The sequence below is a fragment of the Pan paniscus genome, chromosome 18, assembly GCF_029289425.2.
Source record: "Pan paniscus chromosome 18, NHGRI_mPanPan1-v2.0_pri, whole genome shotgun sequence".
NCBI lineage: Eukaryota > Metazoa > Chordata > Mammalia > Primates > Hominidae > Pan > Pan paniscus.
Genome location: NC_073267.2, coordinates 85375296 through 85394303, shown reverse-complemented (window position 1 = coordinate 85394303; position 19008 = coordinate 85375296). Strand labels below are relative to the sequence as shown.

General features: G+C 43.4%; 1 protein-coding gene across 1 annotated transcript; it reads left to right on the top strand.

Moving 5' to 3' along the window:
• The first annotated feature begins 880 nt into the window (after positions 1 to 880).
• On the top strand, positions 881 to 18493 carry CPHXL2 (cytoplasmic polyadenylated homeobox like 2). Its single transcript, XM_034940753.3, has 2 exons — positions 881 to 5827; positions 15261 to 18493. Exons 1-2 carry the CDS (start codon positions 5603 to 5605, stop codon positions 16248 to 16250), a joined length of 1215 nt encoding a protein of 404 aa, XP_034796644.3. The 5' UTR covers positions 881 to 5602; the 3' UTR covers positions 16251 to 18493.
• Positions 18494 to 19008: the final 515 nt, after the last annotated feature.

Here is a 19008-nt window from a genome sequence, read left to right as displayed (position 1 = left end):
TTTCTTTTGAGACAGTCTCGCTCTGTCACCCAGCCTGGAGTGCAGTGGCACGATCTCGGCTCACTGCAACCTCTGCCTGCTGGGTTCAAGCGATTCTCCTGCCTAAGCCTCCTGAGTAGCTGTGACTACAGGTGCCCACCACCACGACTGGTTAATTTTTGTATTTTTAGTAGAGACGGGGGTTTCACCATATTGGCCAGGCTGGTCTCGAACTCCTGACCTTGTGATCTGCCTGCCTTAGCCTCCCAAAGTGCTGAGATTACAGGCGTGAGCCACCGCACCCGGTGGTGAAACCCCATCTCTATTAAAAATACAAAAATTAGTCAGGCATGGTGGCGTGCGCCAGTACCCCCAGCTATTCAGGAATCTGAGGCAGGAGAATCGCTTGAACCCAGGAGGCAGAGGTTGCAGTGAGCCGAGATCGTGCCACTGCACTCCAGCCTGGGAGACAGAGCGAGACTCCGTCTCAAATAATAATATCAATGGTATTGCATATATATATAGTAAGTTTTAAAATCAGGAAGTATGTACCCATCTTTGTTCTTTCTCAAGATTATTTTGGCTATTTGGAGCCTCTTAAATTTTCATATGAATTTTAAGATCAGCTTATCAATTTCTCCAAAGCAGTTAGCTGGGATTTTGATAGGGATTTTTACTTTGTATTGAATCTGTGGATCAACTTGAACATAATTATATTAGCAATATTAAGTTTTCTGAATCTTGTACATAAATTATCCATTTATTTAGGTCTACTTTAATTTTATTCAACAATTTTTTTTCAAAGTACAGATTTTGCACTTCTTTTTTTTTTTTTTTTTTTGAAACGGAGTCTCGCTCTGTCGCTCAGGCTGGAGTGCAGTGGCGCGATCTCGGCTCACTGCAAGCTCCACCTCCCAGGTTCACACCATTCTCCTGCCTCAGCCTCCCAAGTAGCTGGGACTACAGGTGCCCGCCACCATGCCCGGCTAATTTTTTGTATTTTTAGTAGAGATGGGGTTTCACTGTGTTAGCTAGGATGGTCTCGATCTCCTGACCTCTTGATCCACCTGCCTTGGCCTCCCAAAGTGCTGGGATTACAGGTGTGAGCCACCACCCCCAGCCAAAGTACAGATTTTGCACTTATTTTGTTAAAGTTATTCATAAGTATTTTCGTCTTTTTGATGGAATTTTTTCTTTTCTTTTATCTTTTTTTTTTATCTTTTTTTTTTTTTAAGACGAGATCTCTCTCTGTCACCCAGGCTGGAGTGCAGTGGCACAATCTCAACTCACTGCAACCCCCACCTCCCAGGCTCAAGTGATCCTCCAACCTCAGCCTCCCAAGTACCTGGGACCACAGGCACACACCACTGCATCCAGCTAATTTTTTGTATTTTTGGTAGAGACAGGGTTTTGCCATGTTGCCCAGGCTGATCTCAAACTCCTGAGCTCAAGCCATTCGCACCCCCTTGGCCTCCCAAATTGCTGGGATTACAGTTGTGAGCCACAGGTAGGATGTTCTAATCTTGCTTTGTGCCTTTCTACCCCAGACCTAGAATCAGCCATTTACTAAGAAAACTCCGGTTTCTTTTAATAGGAATTGGTATTATCAAACTATAGTTTAGGCCCTAGGTGTGCTGGTTGCTAAGGGGGTTTAATGGCTTCTAGACCTTTCAGGTAGACAGACCTAGGAAATTATTTTTAAGTGATGAAATTAAACTGATATCTCCAAGTCAGACTTTTTTTTAATTTTTTTTTTTTTTTTTTTTTTTTGAGACAGAGTCTCACTCTCTCTCCTAGGCTACAGTGCAGTGGCAGTATCACCATTCACTGCACCTCCCAGGCTAAAGGAAACTTCCCACCTCAGCCTCCCAAGTAGCTGGGACCACAGGCATGTGCCTCCATGCCCAGCTAATTTTTATATTTTTCGTAGAGAAGAGGTTTCAACATGATGCCCAGGCTGGTCTCAAACTCCTGAGCTCAAGTGATCTGCCCGCCTGGTCCTCCCAAAGTGCTGGGATTACAGGCATGAGCCACACCTGGCCTCCAAATCAGAATTGACTACACAAGGTCACAAGTTTCCCTTTTTCTTTTTTTTGTCTTTTTTTTTTTTGTCTTTTTTTTTTTTTGAGACAAGGTCTTACTCCGTCATCCCCAGCTGGAGTGCAGTGGCACCTGCATGGCTCACTGCAGCCTCAACTTCCTGGGCTCAAGCAAACACCTCAGCCTCAGGAGTAGCTAGGAATACAGGCACGTGCCACCACACATGCTAATTTGTTTTTTGCTTTTTTGGTTTTTGTTTTTGTTTTTGTTTTTGTTTTTTAAAACTGAGGTCCCATTTTGTTGCCCAGGCTGGTCTGGAACTCCAGGCATCAAGCAATCAAGCAGTCTGCCCACATCAGCCTCCCAAAGTGCTGGGATTAGCTGGGTGTGGTGGCTCACGCCTGTATCCCAACACTTTGGGTGGCCAAGGCAGGAGGATTGCTTGATCCTACAAGTGGAGTTCAAAACCAGCCTGGTCAACATAGTGAAGGCCTGTCTCTACTAAAAATTCAAAAATTATCCGGGTGTATTGCAAGCCTGTAGTCCTACTTGGGAGGCTGAGTTGATAAGATCACTTGAGCCCAGGAGGTCAAGGCTGCAGTGACCCATGACTGCACCATTGCACTACAGCTTGGGTGGACAGAGTGCATCTCTATCTCAAAAACAAAACAAAATAAAAATTATAAATGCTGGCATTACAGGTGTGAGCCACTCCACCCGGCATACACAAGATTCTTTCTTAACTTTCCTACTGTACATTTGTGGCCCCTTCTCTTACAGTGAATGCCCTGGTTCAATTTATATTCACTTGCTCTGTCCTACAATACGTGCGAAATTATTTTGAAATTGTAAACCAATGCCAATCAAGGTAATTTTTTTTTTTTTTTTTTTTTTTTTTTTGAGATGGAGTCTCACTCTGTAGCCCAGGCAGGAGTGCAGTGGTGCAATCTCGGCTCACTAAAATCTCCGCCTCCCGGTTTCAAGCAATTCTCCTACCTCAGCCACCTGAGTAGCTGGGATTACAGGCACCCGCCACCATGACCAGCTGATTTTTTTTCTTTTTATTTTTAGTAGAGACAGGGTTTCACCATGTTGGCCAAGCTGGTTTCGAACTCTTGACCTCAAGTGATCCGCCCACCTCAGGCTCCCAAAGTGCTGGGATTACAGGTGAGAGCCACCGCACCCGTTGAATTAATGAGTTTTTTTAGCATGTCCCAGGTGACAGCATGGCTCGCCCCATTCTAGCCACATCTTTGCCCTTTATTAGCATGCAAAAGCCATCCTTACATGGCTGCAAGCCCCCCTGATTTGGCTTCCATTTACTGTCTCACCTTACCTCCTCTCTCTTTTTCAGTCACACTTTGTACTCCATTCGTAGTCTCTTCCTTGCTATTTCTAGAACATTCTAGTCTTTCTCAGGGCTCGGGGCTTTTGCATCAGTGTTTAACACCAGTTCATTCATAAATGTTTTAATTCACCCATTTAAAAAATATTTATTGTGTTTCTATTTGGGGTTTTTTGTTTTCAATCAGCCTATGTTGTGCTTTAAAGTGTCTATTTTTATAAGGTACTACTTTAGGCTTTCAAAAAATAGTAAATAAGATAGACTAAAAGCCACGCTCTCTGGGGCTTCCAATCTAGTATGTTTGTAGAGAAGTGAAGGGAAGACAGATGGTGTCATCAACACGTGAATTATTTGGTAATTTTGAGTCACGATAGTGTTACAGAGAAAGGAACTAAAAACAGTAGGATAAAAGAAATTGAGAATTCTGATCTGGAAAGGTATTTCAATTTTTTTTTTTTTTTTTGGAGACAGAGTCTTACTCTATCACTCAGGCTGGAGTAGAGTGTAGCGATCTCTCCTCACTGCAGCCCCTGCCTTCCCCAGGCTCAAGCAATGCTCCCACCTCAACCTCCCGAATAGCTGGGATTGTAGGTGCACACCACCACGCCTGGCTAATTTTTGTTTCATGTTGGCCAGGCTATCCTCGAACTCCTGACCTCAAGTTATCTGCTGGCTTCGGCCTTCCAGAATGCTGGGATTATAGGCGTGAGCCGGCGCACACAGCCTGTTCTTCCATTTTTAATAGGGTGGTTAGGGTAGGACTCCCTGGGAAAGTGAGTTTTGAACAAAGGCATGGAGGGAGGTGAGGGAGTGAATCAAGGGGATCAGAAGAGGAAGAAGTGGAGACCTTCCCAGGAAGAGAGAATAGCCCGAGTGGAGATTCCTCCAGGTGTTCAAAGGACAAGCAAAGAGACTGACATAGCTGCAGGGCACTGAGTGAGGGGGAAAAGAAGAAGCGATGTCAGGAATAAATTTACAGAAGGGTACAGATTGAGTAAGGCTTGAAGGCCATTTAAAAATAAAATTTTAGGCCTGGCCTGGTGGCTCATGCCTGTAATCCTAGCACTTTCGGAGGCTGAGAAAGGTGGATCACTTGAGCTCAAGAGTTGGAGATCAGCCTTGGCCAACATGGGGAAACCTCATTTCTGCTAAAAATACAAAAATTAGCTGAGGGTGGTAGTCCCAGCTACTCAGGAGGCTGAGGCGCAAGAATCGCTTGAACCCAGGAGGTGGAGGTTGCAGTAAATAGAGATAGCATCACTGGTCTCCAGCCTCGGCGACAGTGAGACTCCATCTCAAAAATAAACAAATCAATAAACTTTTAACTGAAATATACTGTGCATGCCAAAAATAGCAAATATTTACACATGTTTAATTTAACAAATGTTCACAAACCAGCTACACTCATGGAACTCAGCGAGCACTCAGATAGAGAGAACTTAGTGGCACCCAAAGGCCTCTGTTCTCTCCCTTTCAGGCTCCGATTCCATTCCCTCAGTAGCCCATATCCTGCCTTCCAATCAGTATAGATCAGTTTTTCCTGTTGTATATTACAGTGATGAAATAATAAAATATTCTTCTGCAATTAGTTCTAATTTTAAAGATAAATTCTCAGCCGGCGCGGTGGCTCACGCCTGTAATCCCAGCACTTTGGGAAGCCGAGGCAGGCAAATCACGAGGTCAGGAATTCAAGACCAGCCTGGCCAACATGGTGAAATCCCGTCTCTACTAAAAATACAAACAATTAGCTGGGCGTAGTGGCGGGTGCCTGTAATCCCAGCTACTTGGGAGGCTGAGGCAGGAGAATTGCTTGAACCCAGGAGGCAGAGGTTGCAGTGAGCCAAGATCACACCACTGCACTCCAGCCGGGGTGACAAAATAAATAAATAAATAAAAGATAAATTCTCAAATCCAGATAGTAAATATGTTAGGCTGTGTGGACCCTGGACACATCTGAGCCTCAACTACCGATTCCGCTATTGTGGCTTGAAAACAGCCATAGATAAGACATAAGTAAAAGAATGTGGCTGGTGACTGGTGTTTCAAAAAAACTCTATTTACAAAAACGCAACTGGCTGGATCTGGCCCATAGGCCTAGAGTTAGCCAATTCCTGCTTTCATTTGTAATTTTATTATTGTGAGTAGCTATGAGGTCACGCCTGGATTTCAACTTGGGAAGGGAAGGGAATCAATGGTGCTAACACTCTTCTTTGGTCTGGTTATTACCAATATTCTCCAATGCTCTTCTCGCTACTTATACTTTTGTCAGCTTTCCCAGCTGAAGAGGATCATCATAATGAAGAAAGACAAACAAAGAAAAAAAGAAAAACAAAACACCGACATAAATTTTCTGAAGAATTATTGCAGGAACTTAAGGAAATATTTGGAGAGAACGGTTATCCTGATTTCACCACTAGGAAAACACTGGCCAACAAATTTGATTGTCCGGTTAACGTGATAAACGTAAGTTCAACCTCATATGCATGTTTCTTAGTTTTTTTTTTTTTTAGGAAAGGTCTCACTCCAGTCGCCCAGTCTGGAGTGCAATGGAGCGATCACGGCTCACTGCAGCCTCAACTTCCTGGGCTCAGGTGACTCCCCAACCTCAGCGCTCCCCATTTAGTAGCAAGGACTACAAGCTCCCACCACCACACTGGGCTTTGTATTTTTTGTAAAGATGGGAGTCTTGCCATGTTGCCCGGGCTGGTGTCGAACTCCTGGGGTCAAGCAATGCACCCATCTCGGCCTCCCAAAGTGCTGGGATTACAGGCGTTAGCCACCATCTCCAGCCATTTCCTAGAAAATTAAAGGGCAATAAGTATAGATGGAGGTAGAAGCCAGAAGATTAGATAAAAAGGTACAGAATTCAAAGAAATGGGAGAGAGTAATCAAAATATATACAGCTATACAATTAATCCTCCATATCCACTGGTTCCACATGCACGGATTTAACTAACCACAAATGGAAAATATTTGGAAAATTTAAAAAAAGAAAATAGGCTGGGCCCAGTGGCTCACACCTGTAATCCCAGCCTTCATCCCACCACTGCACAATTAAAAAAAAATACGAATTTTAAAACAATACAGAATAAGAACTACTTATGTAGCATTTGTGTTATATTAGGTATTAGGTCTTGTAAGTAATCTGGAGGTGGTTTTAAGGACATGAGAGGACATGCCCAGCATATATGCAAATTCTACACAGTTTTATGTAAAGGACAGAAACATCCTCAGATCTTGGTATCCAGAACCAATTTGAGAGAAAATTGTACACACACACACAATATGAAAAATATAGGCCTGTTGCGGTGGCTTATGCCTATAATCCTAGCACTTTGGGAGGCCAAAGTGGGCGAATCACGAGGTCAGGAGTTTGAGACCAGCCTGACCAACATGGTGAAACCCCTTCTCTACTAAAAATACAAAAATTAGCCAGGAGTGGTGGTGCGTGCCTGTAATCTCAGCTACCTGGGAGGCTGAGGCAGGAGAATCGCTGGAACCCAGGAGGCAGAGGCTGCAGTGAGCAGAGATCCCACCACTGCACTCCAGCCTGGGTGACAGAGCGAGGCTCTGTCTCAAAAAAAAAAAAAAAAAAAAAAAAAAATATATATATATATATATATATATATATAGAATTAAGCAGTATATAGCATTTCATCACATAGGAAAACGGTATTATTATGTATGTATGTTTGTGAAAATACAGTGGGTATGTATTCTGAAAACTAGACTGCAGTGAGGCAAATTTGGAAGCAGTGGATGAGTTGATGCTGCTGTAGTTAGTGGTGGTGACGGTGGTTTGGGCCAGCTTGCTAGCTGTGCCAGGTGGATGGGACTAATGAGACTGTAGATGTTTGAGATGGAGCTGACAAAGTTTACTATGTGTGGGATATGCTGTGAAAGGTAAGGTGGACTCAAAGGTTACTTGGATGCTTGACTTAAGTCTATGGAAGATAGCAGTTGCCTTTTACTAAGGAGGGGACCTAGGGAGGGGCAGGTGTGTCAGAGAAATCAAAGTTTACATTTTGGACACATGTTTCACATGTCAGATAAACATACAAGTGGAAATACTAAGAGAACATTTGAATATGCAAGTCTGAAATTCAGGGGAGGGCACTTAGAAGATACAAATTTGAAAATTGCCTGTTTATGAATAATGCCCTGGGATCTGGCACAAGCCCTAGCAGAGTGGTAAGGGCTTTACAATTATCTGCTGCATGAACCAATATTTGTGGACATTTTTCTGATATCATAGAATCAGTTGAGAAAATGCCTGTTAATTACTATAAAAATTGATTGAACTAGAGTTATATTTTATAACAGAATGGCAAAGATTTCCCTTGCTCTCTGTGTTCTGTAATAGTGCACAGATTTATTGGTTGCTTGAAACTTGGAAGAAACTGCCCGTTAATATAAATAGAATAAGAATACAGATCAGGTTTTATATGAAAAAAATACAAAAATATTGTGTAAGTAATTTCATTACTAATTTTTTTCTAATTTTTTTTTTTTTTTTTTTTTGGAAATGGAGTCTCCCTCTGTCACCCAGGCTGGAGTACAGTGGCATGACCTCAGCTCACTGCAACCTCCACCTCCCGGGTTCAAGCAATTCTTCTGCCTCAGTCTCCTGACTAACTGTGGCTACAGGCACACGCCACCACACCTGGCTAATTTTTGTATTATTAGTAGAGGCAGGGTTTCACCATATTGGCCAGGCTGGTCTCGAACTCCTGACCTCAGGTGATCTGCCTGCCTCGGCCTCCCAAAGTGCTGGGATTACAGGTGTGAGCCACCACACCTGGCCAGTTTGAAGAATTTTTTAACTTCCATCTTGATTTCACTGTTGACCCAATGATCATTCAGGAACAGGTTATTTAATTTCCATACATTTGCATGGTTTTGAAGGTTCCTTTTGGAGTTGATTCCCAGTTTTATTCCACTGTGGTCTGAGAGAGTCCTTTATATAATTTCAGTTTTCTTAAATTTATTGAGACTTGTTTTGTGACCTATCATATGGTCTATCTTGGAGAAAATTCCATGTGCTGATTAATAGAATGTACATTCTGCATTTGCTAGGTAGAATGTTCTGCAAATATCTGTGAAGTCCATTTGTTCCAGAGTATAGCTTAAATCCATTGTTTTTTGTTGACTTTGTCTTGATGACCTGTCTAGTGCTGTCAGTGGAGTATTGATGTCCTCCATTTTTTTTTTTCTTTTTTGAGATGGAGTTTCACTCTTGTTGCCCAGGCTGGAGTGCAATGGCACTATCTCAGCTCACTGCAACCTCCATCTCCCAGGTTCAAGCAATTCTCCTGCCTCAGCCTCCCACGTAGCTGGAATTATAGGCATGTACCACCACACCAGGCTAATTTTGTGTTTTCAGTAGAGACTTGTTGGCCAGGCTGGTCCTGAACTCCTGACCTCAGGTGATCTGCCTGCCTCAGCCTCCAAAGTGCTAGGATTACAGGTGTGAGCCACCACACCCAGCCATCCTCCACTATTATTGTATTGCTATCTATCCCATTTCTTAGGTCTGGTAGTAATTGTTTTATAAATTTGGGAACTCCAGCTTTAGGTGCATATATATTTAGGATTGTGATATTTTCCTGTTGTACAAGGCCTTTTACCATTATATAATGTCCCTCTTTGTCTTTTCTAACTGCTGTTGCTTTAAAGTTTGTGTTGTCTGATAAAAAATAGCTACTCCTGCTTGCTTTTGGTATCCATTGCCATGGATGTCCTTTTCCACCCCTTTACCTTAAGTTTATGTGAGTTCTTACATGTTAGGTGAGTCTCTTAAAGGCAGCAGATATGTGACTGGTGAGTTCTTATCCATTCTGCAATTCCGTATGTTTTAAGTGGAGCACTTAGGCCATTTACATTCAATGTTAGTATTGAGATGTGAGGTACTATTCCATTCATTGTGCTATTTGTTGCGTGTATACCTTGGTTGGTTGGTTGGTTTGTTGGGACAGAGTCTTGCTCTGTTGCCCAGGCTGGAGTGCAGTGGTGCAGTCTTGGCTCACTGCAACCTCTTCCTCCCCAGTTCAAGTGATTATCTCCTGTCTCATCCTCCCAAGTAGCTGGGATTACAGACGCCTGCCACCATGTCCAGATAATTTTTGTATTTTTAGTAGAATTGGGGTTTCGCCATGTTGGCCAGGCTAGTCTCAAACTCTTGACCTCAAGTGATCCACCCGCCTCAGCCTCCCAAAGTGCTGGGATTACAAGCATGAGCCACTGCACCTGGCTATACCTTGGTGTTTTTTTGTTGTATAGGTCCTGTGAGATTTATGCTTTAAAAGGCTATGTTTTGATGCATTTCCAGGATTTATTTCAAGATTTCAGAGCTCCTTTTAGCAGTTCTCGTAGTGTGGCTTGGTAGTGGCAGATTATCTCAGCATTTGTTTGTCTGAAAGACTATATCTTTTCTTCATTTATGATGCTTACTTTCACTGGATACAAAATTCTTGGCTGATAATTGTTTTGTTTAAGGAGGATAAAGATAGGGCCCCAATCCCTTCTAGCTTGTAGAGTTTCTGGTGAGAAATCTGCTGTTAATCTGATAGGTTTTCCTTTATAGGTTTCCTGGTGCTTTTGTCTCATGGCTCTTAAGATTCTTTCCTTCATCTTAACTTTAGACAAACTTGATGACAATGTGCCTAGGCAATTATTTTTTGGGATGAATTTCCCAGATGTTCTTTGAGCTTCTTGTATATGGATGTCTAGGTCTCTAGCAAGTCCAGGGAAGTTTTCCTTGATTATTCCCCCAAATAAGCCTTTCAAACTTTTAGATTTCTCTTCTTCCTCAGGAATGCCAATTATTCTTAGGCTTGGTCACTTAACATAATCCCAAACTTCTTGGAGGCTTTGTTCATTTTTTCTTATTCTTTTTTGTCTTTGTTGGATGAGATTAATTCAAAAATCTTGTCTTCAAGCACTGAAGTTCTTTCTTCTGCTTGTTTGATTCTATTGCTGAGGTTTTCCAGAGAATTTTACATTTCTCTAAGTGCATCTATTATTTCCTGAAGTTTTTATTGTTTTTTATTTATGCTATATATTTCACTGAAGATTTCTCCCCTTATTCCTTTTATTAGTTTTTTCATCTCCTTAAATTGTACTTCACCTTTCTCTGGTGCATCCTTGACTAGCTTAATAACTAACCTTCTGAATTCTTTTTCAGGTAAGTCATGGATTTCTTTTTGGTTTGGCTCCATTGCTGGTGAGGTAGTGTGATTTTTTGGGGCGTGTTAAAGAACCTTGCTTTCTCATATTACCAGAATTATTTTTCTGGTTCCTTCTTATTTGGGTGGGCCATGTCAGAGGGAAGTGCTAGGGCTCAAGGTTGCTGTTCAGATTCTTTTGTCCCACAGGGTGTTCCCTTGATGTAGTACTCTTTCTCTTTTCCCAGGGATACGGCTTCCTGAGAGCCGAGCTGTAGTGGTTGTTATCTCTCTTCTGGATCTAGCCACCCAGCATGTCTACCGGGCTCCGGGCTGGTACTGGGGGTTGTCTGCACAGAGTCCTGTCATTTGAACCATCTGCAGGTCTCTCAGCTGTGGATACCAGCACCTGCTCTGGTGGAGGTGGCAGGGGGGTGTGAAATGGACCCTGTGAGGGACCTTAGTTTTGGTTGTTTAATGCACTATTTTTGTGCTTGTTGGCTTCCTGCCAGGAGGTCCCATTTTGAAGAGAGCATCAGAGTATTTGGGGGCATCTCCCGGGCCCTTCAGGAGCAATCTACTTCCTTCAGAGGGTCTGTGGGTTCTCTCAGCTTTCCTGCTTTATTCCTGCAGTAGTTCTGGAGCAAAATTTCACCATGCGAGTCTCCACACACTGCTCTGTCTGTCCATGTGGGAGCCACAATCTAGTCCTGCCTCTTGTCCGCCATGATCTCTCAATTCTTCAATCGAGTTAAAACTTTAAATGCCAGGCAGCTGAAGCACTGGCAGTGGCACAGTCCTTTCTGTAAGTACACATTCTTACAGTATTACCATTTTTTTTTTTTACATTTCTGAATTTCCAACTTTCTCAATTTTGGTATTGCTTATTAATCATTTTCCATGCCCATCAAAGGACAGGCTTATGAAAGGGAGTTCATGGAAACTTGCGATTTAAATTGCATTGCATTGCACTGAGCTGCCTGTGTTTACAGAAAGTACCCCTATTGTAAGCAGGAAGCAATCATGACTAGGGCAGGAGCATAGGAGGCCCTGTGATATATGAAAGCAGGCACTTGCTTTTTTTGGTTAGACTCTCATGAGCGCTGCCTCCCACTGGCTCTATAATCTCTGACAAATTCTTGACTCTCCTAGTCCTTTTTCTGTTGCTTAGAACAGAATATCTGAAATTGAGTGATTTATAAAGAAAACATTTATTTCTTATAGTTATGGAGGCTGAGAAGTCCAAGGTCAAGGGGCTGCATCTGGTGAGAGCTTTCTTGCTGGTGGGGACCAAGGTGGTACAGGGTATCACATGGCAAGGTGGCTGAGGGTACTAGCTCAGGGGTCTCTTACTCTTGTAAAGCCACCAGTACCACTCCCATGATAACCCATTAATCCGTTAATCCATGAATGTGTTAATCCATTCATGAGGGCAAAGTCCTCGTGATCCAATCACCTTTTAAGGCCTCACCTCTCAGTGCTGCCATGTTGAAGATTAAGATTTTGGGTTTTTGTTTGTTTTTCTTTTCTTCTTTTTTTTTTTTTTTGAGATGGAGTTTTGCTCTTGTTGCCCAGGCTGGAGTGCAATGGCACAATCTCACCTCACTGCAACCTCTGCCTCCCCAGTTCAAGCAATTCTCCTGCCTTAGCCTCCCGAGTAGCTGGGATTACAAGCACGTGCCACCATGCCTAGCTAATTTTGTACTTTTAGTAAATACGGAGTTTCTCCATGTTGGTCAGGCTGGTCTCAAACTCCCGACCTCAGGTGATCTGCCCACCTCGGCCTCCAAAAGTGCTGGGATTACAGGCGTGAGCCACTGCACCCGGCTGAAGATACAGTTTTATAAAACAAAAGTATCTGAGACAGATCTTAATCAATTTAGAAAGTTTTATCAAGGTTAAGAACATGCCTGTGACACAGCTTCAGGAGGTCCTGATGATATGTGCCCAAGGTGGTCAGGCCACAAGTTGGTTTTATACGTTTTAGGGAGACATAAGGCGTCAGTCGATACATGTAAGATGTACATTGCTTGGGTCTGGAAAGGCAGGACAACTGGAAGCAGGGGCTTCCAAGTCATAGGCAGATTCAAAGATTTTCTGATTGGTGGTTAGTTGAAAGAGTTATTATCACTAGAAAGGAATGTCTGGGTTACCATAAGGAATTGTGGAGACCAAAGTATTGTCATGCTGATGAAGCCACCAGGTACCAGATTTCAGAAAGAATAGACTGTAAATGTTTCTTATCAGACTTGAAGAGTATGTTCTATGTTTCTTTCTTTTTTTTTTTTTTTTTTCGAGACAGAGTCTTGCTCTGTCGCCCAGGCTGGAGTGCAGTGGCACGATCTCAGCTCACTGTAAGCTCCGCCTCCCAGGTTCATGCCATTCTCCTGCCTCAGCCTCCTGAATAACTGGGACTACAGGTGCCCGCCACCACGCCCGGCTAATTTCTTGTATTTTTTTTAGTAGAGACAGGGTTTCACCATGTTAGCCAGTATGGTCTCAATCTCCTGACCTCGTGATCCACCTGCCTCGGCCTCCCAAAGTGCTGGGATTACAGGCGTGAGCCACCGCGCCAACCTTGTTCTATGTTTCTTATCATACTTGAGGAGTCTGTTTTATCAGTATTCCCAAAAGAAAGGAGGGTATAATGAGGCAGGTCTGGCTCCCCTTTGCTATCAAGGTCTGAACTAGTTTTTCAGTTAACTTTGGACAGCCCTTGGCTGAGAGGAGGGGTCCATTAAGATGGTTAGGGGGCCTTAGAATTGTATTTTTGGTTTACAGTTTCAAGATGAGTTTTGGTGCGGACATTTAAACCATAGCACTCCTGCACCTCAGTTTTCTCTAAAATATGTGTAATTTTGTGTCATAGGTGCTTGGTTCATTGTGCCTAGTCATGGTTTTGTTTTAAACAATTATCCTGTGTGTGGATCAAAGATCCTTGTAGCTTCAGTGCTCCTAATAGCCTAAAGCAATTCTGAATTTAGTAGCACAGGGCATGGAAATATAAAAATGAGAGGTTCCTGTTAGATTATGCAAGTAACTTACCCTGTAGCCTGAACTATAAGAATTACCTCCCACCGGGCGCAGTGAGTGGCTCACGCCTGTAATCCTAGCACTTTGGGAGGCCGAGGCGGGCGGATCATGAGGTCAGGAGATCGAGACTATCCTGGCTAACACGGTGAAACCCCGTCTCTACTAAAAATACAAAAAAAATTAGCCAGGCTTGGTGGCGGGCACCTGTAGTCCCAGCTACTCAGGAGGCTGAGGCAGAAGAATAGAATGAACCTGGGAGGCGGAGCTTGAAGTAAGCCGACATTGCGCCACTGCACTCCAGCCTGGACGACAGAGCGAGACTCCGTCTCAAAAAAAAAAAAAAGAATTATCTCCCTTATTCAAACCATAGCTTCTTGGGATACAAAAAGCACTCCAAAGCTATGTCTTTTTCTACACTAATGAGTTGACTGATGGGTAGTAGACCCTAGTAGCTTCAGGATGAGAGCTGTAAAGATCCAAGCAGGATTAGAGGGTTGGGACTTTCAGCCCCACCCTCCAACTTCTGGGGAGGGGAAGGCGCTGATGGTTAAGTTGATCACCAGCAGTCGATGGTTTAATCAATCATGCCTGTGCAATGAAGCCTCCATTAAAAAAAAAGAAAGAAAGAAAAAGGGAGAAAAAAGTGGGTTTGGGGAGCTTCCAGATAGATGAACATGTGGAAGTTCCTGGAGGGTGGCTTGTCCAGGCAGGGCATGAAAGCTCTGCACCCCTTCCCCCATATCTCACCCTATGAATCTATATCCTTTGTAACAAACTGGCAAACATATGTGATTCCCTGAGTTCTGTGAGCTGCTCTGGCAAGTTAATCAAACCCAAAAAGGAGGTCACAGGAGCCCCAACCCAAAGCCAGTAAGTCAAAAGTTGTAAAAGCCCAGACTTGCAACTGGCATCTGAAGGAGGGGCAGTCTTGCAGGACTGAGCCCTCGACCTGTGGGATCTGACAGTGTTTCCAGGTAGGCAGTGCTGGAATTGAATTGGAGGACACCCAGCTGGTGTGCACTGCAGAACTGATTGCTTGCCTTGTGTGGGGGGAAACACATTTGCTCACAGTAGTCTTTCTGTGACTGTTGTGGTATGAGAGCAGAGGAAAAATGGTTTGTTTCTTCTCCTCACAGAGTCATACAACAAACATATGGTCAATAAATAATTGAAACAATTGCACTCTTTACTTGTGACCCTTGAACCCAATGTATGTAAGAATTATGTGCATATATGCAACAGAAATGGTATCAGAAAATACATTATTAATTCTTCCTGGTGGAAGAGCATGAGTAAAGTAGCAGGGTTGTAGGAACAATCCACGTCTAGGTGGGACAGCTGGGAGCCTCTTCTGTAGCACAGAGTGGGTCTCAGTGAGCAAGCAGGAGAAGATTGCATATAGGTCACAAGTAGGTTGGAGATAGATTCCGGACAGCCTAGGTTTACACGTAAACCATGGTGTCACTGTCTCCAGTGAAGGAGGTTATGGTTCTAGAAATGCATGATGCATGACCTCTGGTATCATATGTGCAGTTCTAGGGAGATTGTCTTATTTTTTATAAGCCTTAATGTCTGAAGGCAAGTCAGGGACTCTGCTTTTAAAAGGCTTAAAAAGAAAAAGCCTCCTACATGAAGGAATGCATAGAGGAATATAATCAGAGAAGTAGATTTGATAATACAATATTATCTTTTCCGTTTAGAACTGGTTCCAGAACAATAGAGCCAGACTTCCACCGGAAGAAAGACAAAGAATATTTCTTACTTGGAAAAAACACGATTTCCCAGTCCAAGCCCGTCCATTTTTAAGCCTCCAGGAAACCCAGGTTGCAGCTTCCAACTATGCCACAGAGCAGAGTTTTTCCTGTGCCAAGAGGGCTCTGATGAGAAGACCTGGTTGCTCCCTTCTGGAGAAACAGAGGATTTCCTGTCAACAGATGGGCTACAATTGCTTCTCTTTGGAGAACCAAGAGACTCCCAGTCAACAGGTGGGCTCCATGTGCTCTTCTCTGGAGGAACAAGGGATTCCCAGTCAACAGGTGGGTTCCCAGTGCTCCTATCTGGTCGCAGGCACTGAAAAGCATCCACGCTATGCTTTGGAGTATGGAGGTGACACAGGAAGTGAGCATTCTACTGCCTATCGTTTTCTCAGCTACAACTCTGCAGAATGCCTTCATCCTCCCCCATCTTCTGTGCCATATTTTCATGGAGAAAGGACTGAAACCAGGGAAAGCCAGCATGCAAGTCCCTTCCTTTTGGATTACGCTCAAGGTGCTTACGGGGTGAAGAAAGACCATTATCTTTGCTCATTCTGTCTCTCAGTGCTGGGAGAACAGCAGCAGAATGATTGGCAGTATCACCTGCAGCAGCACCAACAGCCTCAGAATTACTCAGAGGGGATGATGTTGCAGGAACAGCTGCCAATGGACTCGGGTCCTTGGGATCTAGAGAAGCAGTGGCCCTCGGCTCAGTCACAGCTGCAGAGTCAACTGCCTCAGAATAATGGAAAGCCGTTGTGCTCTCAACTGCAGCACGTGCCTCCCCAAATAGCTGCCGACTCACCCCTGCTGCCTCTGGGGCAAGATATGCAGGAAGGGGCTTCAAGCAACTCAGGACTCAAATGCAGCAGTTTTAGGTTGAGGGGTCTACACGGGCCTGCCACAGGAACCCAAGGATGCAGCTTTGCAAAGTAGTTGCTAAGTATCACAGAACCATAGCCACAGGTCAAGCCCACAGTAACACACACAGCAGGCCAAAGCAAAGCCGTCTCCAGAAGCCTCCACATAAAAAATAAAAATAAGTAAATAAATAAATAAAAATAAATTTTTTTTAAAAAGCCAGCTGAGGTGAGGTTGTTTGAGCCTAAGGGTTCATGACGAGAGCCTGGGCAACGTGGTGAGACCCCATCTCTAAAAAAAAAAAAACTTTTAAAAAAAATTAGCTGTGTGCGATAGTGAGCTCCTGTGGTACCAGCTACTCAGGAAGCTGGTTCAGGAGGATCACTTGAGCCCAGGAGTTCAAGACCAGCCTGGGAAACATTTCTCAAAAAAAAAAAAAAAAACATTTAAGCCAGGCACAATGGCATGTGCCTGTAGTCCCATTTAACTGGGAGGCTGAGATGGAAGTATCACTTGAGCCCGGGAGGTGGAGGCTGCAGTGAGCTGTGATGGTTCCACTATATTCCGGCCTGAGTGACTGAGTGAGATCCTATCTCAAAAAAAAAAAAAAAAAAAAGTCTTCAGGAAAGCCCCATGAGATGTTGGTTCCTTCTTGTAGAGAAGCAGTGTCCACATGCATTATAGCTCCTGAGCTCCTGACCATATACTTTATGGTGGCCTGCAGAAGCTTGACTCCACAGAGTATGGATTGAAAAACCAACAAATGCTGGGCGGGGTGGCTTAGCTGGGTGTGGTGGCTCACACCTGTAATCCTAGCACTTTGGGAGGCCAAGGCAGGTGGATCACATGAGATCAGGAGACTAACCTGGTCAACATGTCAAAACCTGGTCTCCACAAAAAATTCAAAAAATTAGCCAAGCATGGTGGTGTGCGTCTGTGGTCCCAGCTACTCGGAGGCTGAGGCACACAAATGGCTGAACCCAGAAGGAAGAGGCTGCAGTGAGCCGAGATCACACCACTGCACTCCAGCCTAGGCAACAGAGTGAGACTCTGTCTTAAAAAAAAAGAAAAAAATATATATATACATAACAAAATAATCATATATATGGAGGGAAAGAGCATGTAAAGGTAATTATGTCATTATAAAAAACACTATAAATGCACTTTTTTCTCAACTGATTTTTTGAAAACTGCATAAAAATATATGTATATAATGTATAAGTTGATCCTGTAACACAGAAGTTTAATATATGTATTTTGACAATAACAGGAGGTGGTACATGATCACAGATGCTAATAAAAATGGTCATAGCTGCTGAAGTAATCCTTATAATAATGTATTGTTGGATTTGTAATATTAATAGATGTAATATATATACCCCAAAACCAGGGGAAAGAGAAATAGTCATATAGGAGTAACATCTATGTATATTTCACTGGACTTAAGCTAATATAAATCTGAAACTAATTCTGATCAGATGTGTATGGCAAACCCTAGAGATGTGTATGGCATGTGTATGGCCCTAGATGTGTATGGCAAAACTTCTAAACACTCAAAATATACAGCAAAAATTAAAGAAAATGTTGGCCAGGCATAGTGGCTTATGCCTGTCATCCCAGCACTTTGAGAGGCCAAGGCAGGGACAACACTTGAGCCCAGGAGTTTGAGGCTGCAGTGAGCTATGATAGTGCCACTGCATTCCAGCCTGGGTGACAGAGAGATAACCTGTCTCTAAAAAAGAAAAATAAAATGCTATTTAATATATTAGAAACTACTCATTAAATGCAAAAGAAATCAGTAAATATCATGCTGGCCATCTTTTCAAATACCCCACTTACAATGGTCCCAGCATAATTGGGGTGGCCCCCAAAGCTGAGGATTGGGTCTTCCCGCAGTTCTGCAGGACCAGGTGACACGACAGTGAACAACCACACCATCAAGACTGTCTCAGCCTTCTGCACCAATCCTGAACCCCATTCCTGCAGACCCTGGGCCAGGACCTAAACCAAAGCTGCAGCTCGCTGGGGCAACATTGATTGCCCAAGGTGAGGACTAAGCACAGATAGCCTAGTGGCCCTGGTGCAGAACCAGGATTGGCTGCTGAATTCTGAAAACCAGGACTTGGTTCAACATTTACATTTGATAGATGCCTTGATTCCCATTTTGTGTTTGTGAAAAGTGTATGTGTTTACTTTTGCTGTAAAACATAATCACTAATAATATGCAATAAATATTTTCTTGAAGGAAAAAAAAAGAGAACAAGCATTTGAGTACTAATGATGATTCCAGGATGCACTGTAGAGAAGTGGGGAATGAGACAAGAGAAGGAAGCCTATGCAGGATGCATTCATAAGTAGATTCCCACTGTGGGCAACTATGTTTACTACTACTGGGGACCTCTAAAAGATGGCATGGAAACCATTATCCCACTCGAAGGATAACTTTCAAATATCCAGTTGTATAACTTCTCTGGTCTGCAGGGAAGCTGGGTAGGCACCCTCGAATTCCCATACAGGGGCATTAACTCCATAGCACTTCAAGCAGAGAGCCTCAAGCAGGTGCTTATTGCAGGATTCCTCATAGTGGCACATGCTAGAGAATGATGTGTGCCCAGGGAATATGGATGAGGTCCTGACACTTTCTGCTACCCACCTGCTGGTCCCTGATTGGTTTCTCTCCCCTTTGGCTTTCAGCAGTTCAGCTTATTTTGCCACTTCTCACAGTCCTTGATGCAGTTCTTCTCTTTGCTCCATCCAGAAGAACTAGTATCTTTCCAATGACCTATTCATTCTAAAATGGAACCACTTTATTGGTTGTAATTAACAACAACTG